At 48.3% G+C, this 12,040-nt stretch overlaps 1 protein-coding gene across 1 annotated transcript in view; it reads right to left on the reverse strand.

Annotated features, from left to right (window-relative positions):
- The window catches only part of LOC121845336 (glutamate receptor-interacting protein 1-like), a 248,869-nt gene that overhangs the window by 24,801 nt on the left and 212,028 nt on the right, over nucleotides 1–12,040 (reverse strand). Inside the window, 2 exon segments of the mRNA XM_042316481.1 lie at nucleotides 929–1,073; nucleotides 10,272–10,417. Of these exon segments, the coding sequence (XP_042172415.1) occupies nucleotides 929–1,073; nucleotides 10,272–10,417 (291 nt within the window).

Raw genomic sequence — 12,040 nt, forward strand, 5'->3', positions numbered from 1 at the left:
CTCCCCAGGGTGTCAGTCAGTTCTACCCAGCACCACCGAGGGAGGGAGGGAGGGAGGGAGGGAGAGAGAGAGAGAGAGAGAGAGAGAGGGAGAGAGAGAGACAGAGAGAGAGACAGAGAGAGACAGAGAGAGAGAGATATATTCACTTTGTATGTTGTCTACCTCACTTGCTTTGGCAATGTTAACACATGTTTCCCATGCCAATAAAGCCCTTGAATTGAATTGAGAGAGGGAGAGAGAGAGAGAGAGAGAGAGAGAGAGAGAGGGAGGGAGGGAGGGAGGGAGGGAGGGAGGGAGGGAGAGAGAGAGAGAGAGAGAGAGGGAGGGAGAGGGGGAGACAGATCCTGCCCTGTCTGTCATCTTCCATCCTTCCCTGTCTGTCATCTTCCATCCTGTTCCCTGTCTGTCATCTTCCATCCTGTCCCCTGTCTCTACCAGCTACCCACACCCCATGTCCCCTGTCTCTACCAGCTACCCACACCCCATTCCCCTGTCTCTGCCAGCTACCCACACCCCATGTCCCCTGTCTCTACCAGCTACCCACACCCCCTGTCCCCTGTCTCTACCAGCTACCCACACCCCCTGTCCCCTGTCTCTGCCAGCTACCCACACCCCATGTCCCCTGTCTCTGCCAGCTACCCACATCCCATGTCCCCTGTCTCTGCCAGCTACCCACACCCCATTCCCCTGTCTCTACCAGCTACCCACACCCCATGTCCCCTGTCTCTGCCAGCTACCCACACCCCATGTCCCCTGTCTCTGCCAGCTACCCACACCCCATTCCCCTGTCTCTACCAGCTACCCACACCCCATGTCCCCTGTCTCTGCCAGCTACCCACACCCCCTGTCCCCTGTCTCTGCTAGCTACCCACACCCCATTGCCCTGTCCCTTGTCTCTACCAGCTACTCACACCCCTAGCTCTCTCACCTCTCTGCCAGTCCTCCCTTGGTGAGGCTGGAGATGACGATGGGGTCAAAGGGCTCCTCTGTGCCTGAGATGGTGATCCCCAGCGGGCCTCCATATCTCTTCAGCTCCACCGTGTAGATGATGGATCCAGACAGCTCCTGTTCGTCTGGAACACAGGACAGCACAGTGTCTACCTCCGTCCCTTGGCTTTACAACTCTGTCCCCATGCTGGGACAAGCACTGGTCAGGGCTAGGACCAGGGTTAGGACCAGGGTTAGGACCAGGGTTAGGACCAGGGTCAGGTTCAGGGTTAGGACCAGGGTTAAGACCAGGGTTAGGACCAGGGTTAAGACCAGGGTTAGGACCAGGGTCATTTTCAGGGTTAGGACCAGGGTTAGGACCAGGGTTAAGACCAGGGTTAAGACCAGGGTCAGGTTCAGGGTTAGGACCAGGGTTAGGACCAGGGTTAAGACCAGGGTTAGGACCAGGGTCATTTTCAGGGTTAGGACCAGGGTTAGGACCAGGGTTAAGACCAGGGTTAAGACCAGGGTTAAGACCAGGGTCAGGTTCAGGGTTAAGACCAGGGTTAGGACCAGGGTTAAGACCAGGGTTAGGACCAGGGTCAGGGTTAGGACCAGGGTTAGGACCAGGGTTAGGACCAGGGTTAAGACCAGGGTCAGGTTCAGGGTTAGGACCAGGGTTAAGACCAGGGTGAAGACCAGGGTGAAGACCAGGGTTAGGGCCAGGGTTAAGACCAGGGTTAGGGCCAGGGTTAAGACCAGGGTTAGGGCCAGGGTTAAGACCAGGGTTAGGACCAGGGTTAAGACCAGGGTTAGGACCAGGGTTAGCGCCAGGGTTAAGACCAGGGTTAAGACCAGGGTTAAGACCAGGGTGAAGACCAGGGTTAGGACCAGGGTCAGGTTCATGGTTAGGACCAGTGTCAGGTTCAGGGTTAGGACCAGGGTTAGGACCCGAGTTAAGACCAGGGTGAAGACCAGGGTTTGGACCAGGGTCAGGTTCATGGTTAGGACCAGGGATAGGGTCAGGGTTAAGACCAGGGTTAGGACCAGGGTCAGGTTCATGGTTAGGACCAGTGTCAGGTTCAGGGTTAGGACCAGGGTTAGGACCCGAGTTAAGACCAGGGTGAAGACCAGGGTTTGGACCAGGGTCAGGTTCATGGTTAGGACCAGGGATAGGGTCAGGTGAAGACCAGGGTTTGGACCAGGGTCAGGTTCATGGTTAGGACCAGGGATAGGGTCAGGGTTAAGACCAGGGTTAGGACCAGGGTCAGGTTCAGGGTTAGGAGCAGGGTCAGGTTCAGGGTTAGGACCAGGGTTAGGGCCAGGGTTAGGACCAGGGTTAAGACCAGGGTTAATACCAGGGTTAAGACCATAGACCATATAGGGTTAGGACCGTTTAGAAATTACAGCATTTTTTGTACATAATCCCCCATTTTAAGGGACCAAACATATTGGGACAAGTTCACTATTAAAGGAAGTAGTAGAAAGTGTAGTATTTACTCCTGTATCCATAGCAATGACAACATCAAGCTTGTGCCTCAAATTAGTTGGATGCATTTCCTGTTTGTTTTGGATGTGTTTCAGATTATTTTGTGCCCGGTATAAATTAATGGTAAATAATGCATTGTGTCATTTTGGCGTCACTTTAATTGTAAATAAGAATAGAATATGTTTAAAAAACACTTCTAAATTCATGTGGATGTTACCATGGTTACGGACAGTCTTGAATGAATCTCGAAATAATGATGAGTGAGAAACTCATTCAACCTCATAGTCACTGTATCATTACAAATATAAAGGGCTGGAGAACAGAACAACAACAATGATCCTTTTGGAGCTCACTGTACGACAGCATGGAGCTAGATAACAGTGTCGGGCTAGATAACAGTGTAGAGCTAGATAACAGCATGGAGCTAGATAACAGTGTAGAGCTGGAGAACAGAGCCAGAGCAACAACAATGATCCTTTTGGAGCTCACTGTATGACAGCATGGAGCTAGATAACAGCATGGAGCTAGATAACAGTATAGTGCTGGAGAACAGAGCCAGAACAACAACAATGATCCTTTTGGAGCTCACTGTAGGACAGCATGAAGCTAGATAACAGTGTAGAGCTAGATAACAGTGTAGAGCTGGAGAACAGAGCCAGAACAACAACAATGATCCTTTTGGAGCTCACTGTATGACAGCATGGAGCTAGATAACAGTGTAGAGCTAGATAACAGTGTAGAGCTAGATAACAGTGTAGTGCTGGAGAACAGAGCCAGAACAACAACAATGATCCTTTTGGAGCTCACTGTATGACAGTATGGAGCTAGATAACAGTGTAGAGCTAGATAACAGTGTAGGGCTAGATAACAGTGTAGAGCTGGAAAACAGAGCCAGAACAACAACAATGATCCTTTTGGAGCTCACTGTACGACAGCATGGAGCTAGATAACAGGGTAGGGCTGGAGAACAGAGCCAGAACAACAACAATGATCCTTTTGGAGCTCACTGTACGACAGCATGGAGCTAGATAACAGTGTAGGGCTAGATAACAGTGTAGAGCTAGATAACAGTGTAGAGCTAGATAACAGTGTAGGGCTAGATAACAGTGTAGAGTTAGATAACAGTGTAGCGAGAGATAACAGTGTAGAGCTAGATAACAGTGTAGAGCTAGATAACAGTGTAGGGCTAGATAACAGTGTAGGGCTAGATAACAGTGTAGAGTTAGATAACAGCATGGAGCTAGATAACAGTGTAGAGCTAGATAACAGTGTAGGGCTAGATAACAGTGTAGAGCTGGAAAACAGAGCCAGAACAACAACAATGATCCTTTTGGAGCTCACTGTACGACAGCATGGAGCTAGATAACAGGGTAGGGCTGGAGAACAGAGCCAGAACAACAACAATGATCCTTTTGGAGCTCACTGTACGACAGCATGGAGCTAGATAACAGTGTAGGGCTAGATAACAGTGTAGAGCTAGATAACAGTGTAGAGCTAGATAACAGTGTAGGGCTAGATAACAGTGTAGAGTTAGATAACAGTGTAGCGAGATAACAGTGTAGAGCTAGATAACAGTGTAGAGCTAGATAACAGTGTAGGGCTAGATAACAGTGTAGAGTTAGATAACAGCATGGAGCTAGATAACAGAGTGGAGCTAGATAACAGCGTAGAGCTAGATAACAGTGTAGAGCTAGATAACAGTGTAGGGCTAGATAACAGCTCCAAGCTAGATAACAGTGCAGAGCTAGATAACAGTGTGGAGCTAGATAACCGTGTAGAGCTAGATAACAGTGTAGAGCTAGATAACAGAGTGGAGCTAGATAACAGAGTGGAGCTAGATAACATTGCAGAGCTAGATAACAGTGTAGAGCTAGATAACAGTGTGGAGCTAGATAACAGTGTAGAGCTAGATAACAGTGTAGAGCTAGATAACAGTGTAGGGCTAGATAACAGCTCCAAGCTAGATAACAGTGTGGAGCTAGATAACAGTGTAGAGCTAGATAACAGTGTGGAGCTAGATAACCGTGTAGAGCTAGATAACAGTGTAGAGCTAGATAACAGAGTAGAGCTAGATAACAGTGTAGAGCTAGATAACAGTGTAGAGCTAGATAACAGAGTGGAGCTAGATAACAGAGTGGAGCTAGATAACAGTGCAGAGCTAGATAACAGTGTAGAGCTAGATAACAGTGTGGAGCTAGATAACAGTGTAGGGCTAGATAACAGCTCCAAGCTAGATAACAGTGTGGAGCTAGATAACAGTGTAGAGCTAGATAACAGTGTGGAGCTAGATAACCGTGTAGAGCTAGATAACAGTGTAGAGATAGATAACAGAGTAGAGCTAGATAACAGTGTAGAGCTAGATAACAGTGTAGAGCTAGATAACAGAGTGGAGCTAGATAACAGAGTGGAGCTAGATAACAGTGCAGAGCTAGATAACAGTGTAGAGCTAGATAACAGTGTGGAGCTAGATAACAGTGTAGAGCTAGATAACAGTGTAGAGCTAGATAACAGTGTAGGGCTAGATAACAGCTCCAAGCTAGATAACAGTGTGGAGCTAGATAACAGTGTAGAGCTAGATAACAGTGTGGAGCTAGATAACCGTGTAGAGCTAGATAACAGTGTAGAGATAGATAACAGTGTAGAGCTAGATAACAGAGTGGAGCTAGATAACAGAGTGGAGCTAGATAACAGTGCAGAGCTAGATAACAGTGTAGAGCTAGATAACAGTGTGGAGCTAGATAACAGTGTAGAGCTAGATAACAGAGTGGAGCTAGATAACAGAGTGGAGCTAGATAACAGAGTGGAGCTAGATAACAGTGTAGAGTTAGATAACAGTGTAGAGCTAGATAACAGAGTGGAGCTAGATAACAGAGTGGAGCTAGATAACAGTGTAGAGTTAGATAACAGCATGGAGCTAGATAACAGTGTAGAGCTAGATAACAGGGTGGAGCTAGATAACAGTGTGGAGCTAGATAACAGTGTGGAGCTAGATTACAGAGTGGAGCTAGATAACAGTGTAGAGCTAGATAACAGTGTGGAACTAGATAACAGTGTGGAGCTAGATAACAGTGTGGAGCTAGATAACAGAGTGGAGCTAGATAACAGTGTAGAGCTAGATAACAGTGTAGAGCTAGATAACAGTGTAGAGCTAGATAACAGCATGGAGCTAGATAACAGTGTAGAGCTAGATAACAGGGTAGAGCTAGATAACAGTGTGGAGCTAGATAACAGAGTGGAGCTAGATAACAGTGTCAAGCTAGAAAACAGTGTGGAGCTAGATAACAGTGTAGAGCTAGATAACAGGGTAGAGCTAGATAACATTGTGGAGCTAGATAACAGTGTAGAGCTAGATAACAGTGTAGAGCTAGATAACAGTGTGGAACTAGATAACAGTGTGGAGCTAGATAACAGTGTGGAGCTAGATAACAGTGTAGAGCTAGATAACAGTGTAGAGCTAGATAACAGTGTAGAGCTAGATAACAGGGTAGAGCTAGATAACATTGTGGAGCTAGATAACAGTGCAGAGCTAGATAACAGAGTGGAGCTAGATAACAGAGTGGAGCTAGATAACAGAGTGGAGCTAGATAACAGTGTAGAGCTAGATAACAGTGTAGAGCTAGATAACAGAGTGGAGCTAGATAACAGAGTGGAGCTAGATAACAGTGTAGAGCTAGATAACAGTGTAGAGCTAGATAACAGCATGGAGCTAGATAACAGTGTAGAGCTAGATAACAGGGTGGAGCTAGATAACAGTGTGGAGCTAGATAACAGTGTGGAGCTAGATTACAGAGTGGAGCTAGATAACAGTGTAGAGCTAGATAACAGTGTGGAACTAGATAACAGTGTGGAGCTAGATAACAGTGTGGAGCTAGATAACAGAGTGGAGCTAGATAACAGTGTAGAGCTAGATAACAGTGTAGAGCTAGATAACAGTGTAGAGCTAGATAACAGCATGGAGCTAGATAACAGTGTAGAGCTAGATAACAGGGTAGAGCTAGATAACAGTGTGGAGCTAGATAACAGAGTGGAGCTAGATAACAGTGTCAAGCTAGAAAACAGTGTGGAGCTAGATAACAGTGTAGAGCTAGATAACAGGGTAGAGCTAGATAACATTGTGGAGCTAGATAACAGTGTAGAGCTAGATAACAGTGTAGAGCTAGATAACAGTGTGGAACTAGATAACAGTGTGGAGCTAGATAACAGTGTGGAGCTAGATAACAGTGTGGAGCTAGATAACAGTGTAGAGCTAGATAACAGTGTAGAGCTAGATAACAGAGTGGAGCTAGATAACAGAGTGGAGCTAGATAACAGTGTAGGGCTAGATAACAGTGTAGAAGTGTAGAAGCCCTGCTCATTTGAAACTCAGAGGGTTTCAGTTTCCTCACACATACAGATCAGATCAGAGGGTCTACACTACAGTTTCCTCACACATACAGATCAGAGGGTCTACACTACAGTTTCCTCACACATACAGATCAGATCAGAGGGTCTACGCTACAGTTTCCTCATACATACAGATCAGATCAGAGGGTCTACGCTACAGTTTCCTCATACATACAGATCAGATCAGAGCAGCTGCTGAGAGCTGGAGACTCTTTGAGGAAGAAGAACCGGCCTGTTACCTCAAAGCATCCCAGAGTACGAGTGCTGAACCAGGATCTGATCTCTTATTCATTATCATTTAGTAGGATTTCATTTTTATTTAACATGTATTTCTCTAGGCAAGTCAGTTTAAGAATAAATCCTGTTTTACAATGACGGCCTACACCGGGCAAGCCTGGAATAGGGGAGCCAGAGGAGAACCCCTTAACTCTCCTCCCAGTGACTATGGGTGGTGGGAGGAGCCAGAGGAGAACCCCTTAACTCTCCTCCCAGTGACTATGGGTGGTAGGAGGAGCCAGGAGGAGAACCCCTTAACTCTCCTCCCAGTGACTATGGGTGGTGGGAGGAGCCAGGAGGAGAACCCCTTAGCTCTCCTCCCAGTGACTATGGGTGGTGGGAGGAGCCAGAGGAGAACCCCTTAACTCTCCTCCCTTTGACTATGGGTGGTGGGAGGAGCCAGGAGGAGAACCCCTTAACTCTCCTCCCAGTGACTATGGGTGGTGGGAGGAGCCAGGAGGAGAAACCCTTAACTCTCCTCCCAGTGACTATGGGTGGTGGGAGGAGCCAGAGGACAAACCCTTAACTCTCCTCCCAGTGACTATGGGTGGTGGGAGGAGCCAGGAGGAGAAACCCTTAACTCTCCTCCCAGTGACTATGGGTGGTGGGAGGAGCCAGGAGGAGAAACCCTTAACTCTCCTCCCAGTGACTATGGGGGTGGGAGGAGCCAGGAGGAGAAACCCTTAACTCTCCTCCCAGTGACTATGGGGGTGGGAGGAGCCAGGAGGAGAAACCCTTAACTCTCCTCCCAGTGACTATGGGGGTGGGAGGAGCCAGGAGGAGAAACCCTTAACTCTCCTCCCAGTGACTATGGGTGGTGGGAGGAGCCAGGAGGAGAACCCCTTAACTCTCCTCCCAGTGACTATGGGTGGTAGGAGGAGCCAGGAGGAGAAACCCTTAACTCTCCTCCCAGTGACTATGGGGGGTGGGAGGAGCCAGGAGGAGAAACCCTTAACTCTCCTCCCAGTGACTATGGGTGGTGGGAGGAGCCAGGAGGAGAAACCCTTAACTCTCCTCCCAGTGACTATGGGTGGTAGGAGGAGCCAGGAGGAGAAACCCTTAACTCTCCTCCCAGTGACTATGGGTGGTGGGAGGAGCCAGAGGAGAACCCCTTAACTCTCCTCCCAGTGACTATGGGTGGTAGGAGGAGCCAGGAGGAGAAACCCTTAACTCTCCTCCCAGTGACTATGGGTGGTGGGAGGAGCCATTGGAGAAACCCTTAACTCTCCTCCCAGTGACTATGGGGGATGGGAGGAGCCAGGAGGAGAAACCCTTAACTCTCATCCCAGTGACTATGGGTGGGGGGAGGAGCCTGGAGGAGAAACCCTTAACTCTCCTCCCAGTGACTATGGGTGGTGGGAGGAGCCAGGAGGAGAAACCCTTAACTCTCCTCCCAGTGACTATGGGTGGTGGGAGGAGCCAGGAGGAGACGCGTAGCTAAAGTGACAGATACACTCTGCCTGCAACACATTAATATGGGAAGCTCTTTGAGGATGTGTGTGTGTGTGTGTGTGTGTGTGTGTGTGTGTGTGTGTGTGTGTGTGTGTGTGTGTGTGTGTGTGTGTGTGTGTGTGTGTGTGTGTGTGTGTGTGTGTTGTTTAAACACTCTGACTACATTAGTAATAACAGTGAACTGAGTCCTGGAACCTGATTATCTCTGTTTCATTACAACTTCAATTAGAAATATTTAGTTCCTCGTTCAAACAAATAACCAACGGAACCAAACAGACACTAGACGCATAGGGCGCATCCCAATTTCCCCTTTCTAGTGCACTACTTTTGACCAGGGCCTATAGGGCCCCTCTAAAGGGAATAGGGGGCCATTTGAGAGACATGGAAACAGATGAATCAGTTAACATGGATGTCTGATGTCAGGTTGATTACCCCCCCCCCCTCTGTGAGCCGATTGGTTCATCACGTCACCGTGGGGACGCGTTGGTTGTTAAATGGTCTGATTGAACAAACAAAGCGTCTCATTTGTTCCAATTAAACTAATCTAAGCCTAATATGCCTACAGAGTAGTAGCTCTGTGATGATTGGCCGTGATGGGGTCTCCTGCTGCATTGCGATAGGTTAAGGGGAACTGAGAATACTCTTTCAGGAAACGGAGTGGTGGGCAGGACTGTGTTATCTCCAGTGGGCTGGGTTTACACAGGAAGTCCAGTTATTTCAGGAAACAGTGTGGTGGGCAGGACTGCGTTATCTCCAGTGGGCTGGGTTTACACAGGAAGTCCAGTTATTTCAGGAAACGGTGTGGTGGGCAGGACTGTGTTATTGGGACTGTGTTAATGTGTATTGCTGATGATATCCTAGGGCTGTAGAGATGGGTTGGAGTGAGTGTTAACTCACACACTTTGTTTTAGGTATGACCGGCCTGGTCAGGTGAATTATATCTAACAAGGACAGTGGTTTTGACTAACAGAGAGGTTGGGACAGTGGTTTTGACTAACAGAGAGGTTGGTACAGTGGTTTTGACTAACAGAGAGGTTGGTTCAGTGGTTTTGACTACTAGCGAGGTTGGTACAGTGGTTTTGCAGAGGTTGGTACAGTGGTTTTGACTACTAGCGAGGTTGGTACAGTGGTTTTGACTAGCAGATAGGTTGGTACAGTGGTTTTGACTAACAGAGAGGTTGGGTCAGGGGTTTTGACTAACAGAGAGGTTGGTACAGTGGTTTTGACTAACAGAGAGGTTGGGTCAGGGTTTTTACTAACACAGAGGTTGGGTCAGTGGTTTTGACTAACAGAGAGGTTGGTACAGTGGTTTTGACTAACAGAGAGGTTGGGTCAGTGGTTTTGACTAACAGAGAGGTTGGTACAGTGGTTTTGACTAACAGAGAGGTTGGTTCAGTGGTTTTGACTAACAGAGAGGTTGGGTCAGTGGTTTTGACTAGCAGAGAGGTTGGTTCAGTGGTTTTGACTAACAGAGAGGTTGGTTCAGTGGTTTTGACTAACAGAGAGGTTGGTACAGTGGTTTTGACTAACAGAGAGGTTGGTTCAGTGGTTTTGACTAACAGAGAGGTTGGTTCAGTGGTTTTGACTAACAGAGAGGTTGGTACAGTGGTTTTGACTAACAGAGAGGTTGGTACAGTGGTTTTGACTAACAGAGAGGTTGGTTCAGTGGTTTTGACTAACAGTGTGTGTGTGTGTGTGTGTGTCCAGTGTGTGTGTGTGTGTGTGTCCAGTGTGTACGCACTACCTGAGTTGTCCTCGTCCTTGCGGATCTTGAGCTTGACCAGTTCTTCACACTGCTGGAGAATCTGAACAGCGTCTTCCATGGAGCAGTTGTCCAGCCGGATGTTATCGATGGCCAGCAGCTTGTCCCCCAGCTCCAGAGTCCCAGTCCTGGGGAGAGGAACACACAGACCAGGGTTTAGAGGTGACCAGCAGCTTGTCCCCCAGCTCCAGAGTCCCAGTCCTGGGGAGAGGAACACACAGACCAGGGTTTAGAGGTGACCAGCAGCTTGTCCCCCAGCTCCAGAGTCCCAGTCCTGGGGAGAGGAACACACAGACCAGGGTTTAGAGGTGACCAGCAGCTTGTCCCCCAGCTCCAGAGTCCCAGTCCTGGGGAGAGGAACACACAGACCAGGGTTTAGAGGTGACCAGCAGCTTGTCCCCCAGCTCCAGAGTCCCAGTCCTGGGGAGAGGAACACACAGACCAGGGTTTAGAGGTGACCAGCAGCTTGTCCCCCAGCTCCAGAGTCCCAGTCCTGGGGAGAGGAACACACAGACCAGGGTTTAGAGGTGACCAGCAGCTTGTCCCCCAGCTCCAGAGTCCCAGTCCCAGGGAGAGGAACACACAGACCAGGGTTTAGAGGTGACCAGCAGCTTGTCCCCCAGCTCCAGAGTCCCAGTCCTGGGGAGAGGAACACACAGACCAGGGTTTAGAGGTGACCAGGACTGTCTTTAGTCCTATATTCTACAGTGTGTACTATGTGTAAATGTGGTCAGTTGATAAGACTGGTTACAACACCAGTTCAGTGTTGCTCATATGCTGTTCTTTCACAACATAAACACTGATCTGAATTGATCTGGTCTAGAAACATCCATTACTCATTTTTTTATTTATTTTTATTTTACCTTTATTTAACCAGGTAGGCAAGTTGAGAACAAGTTCTCATTTACAACTGCGACCTGACCAAGATAAAGCAAAGCAGTTTGACAGATACAACGACACAGAGTTACACATGGAGTAAAACAAACATCCATTACTCATCATGCGTCCACATACTGTACACAGTCATAGTTCTCACCAACACACAGACAGAATCCCCCCCCCACCACCACCATAGACAGATACACAGATGTAATGCATGTTTAAGAGACTCAAACAGAGTTATGGTAACAGGAGGCCCTGACAGAGACAAGCTGCTGAAATGAGACTCACAGAGACCTGGTAACAGGAGGCCCTGACAGAGACAAGCTGCTGAAATGAGACTCACAGAGACCTGGTAACAGGAGGCCCTGACAGAGACAAGCTGCTGAAATGAGACTCACAGAGACCTGGTAACAGGAGGCCCTGACAGAGACAAGCTGCTGAAATGAGACTCAAACAGAGACCTGGTAACAGGAGGCCCTGACAGAGACAAGCTGCTGAAATGAGACTCACAGAGACCTGTTAACAGGAGGCCCTGACAGAGACAAGCTGCTGAAATGAGACTCACAGAGACCTGGTAACAGGAGGCCCTGACAGAGACAAGCTGCTGAAATGAGACTCACAGAGACCTGGTAACAGGAGGCCCTGACAGAGACAAGCTGCTGAAATGAGACTCACAGAGACCTGTTAACAGGAGGCCCTGACAGAGACAAGCTGCTGAAATGAGACTCACAGAGACCTGTTAACAGGAGGCCCTGACAGAGACAAGCTGCTGAAATGAGACTCACAGAGACCTGGTAACAGGAGGCCCTGACAGAGACAAGCTGCTGAAATGAGACTCACAGAGACCTGTTAACAGGAGGCCCTGACAG

This window comes from Oncorhynchus tshawytscha, unplaced genomic scaffold (genome assembly GCF_018296145.1).
Source record: "Oncorhynchus tshawytscha isolate Ot180627B unplaced genomic scaffold, Otsh_v2.0 Un_contig_4627_pilon_pilon, whole genome shotgun sequence".
Lineage (NCBI taxonomy): Eukaryota > Metazoa > Chordata > Actinopteri > Salmoniformes > Salmonidae > Oncorhynchus > Oncorhynchus tshawytscha.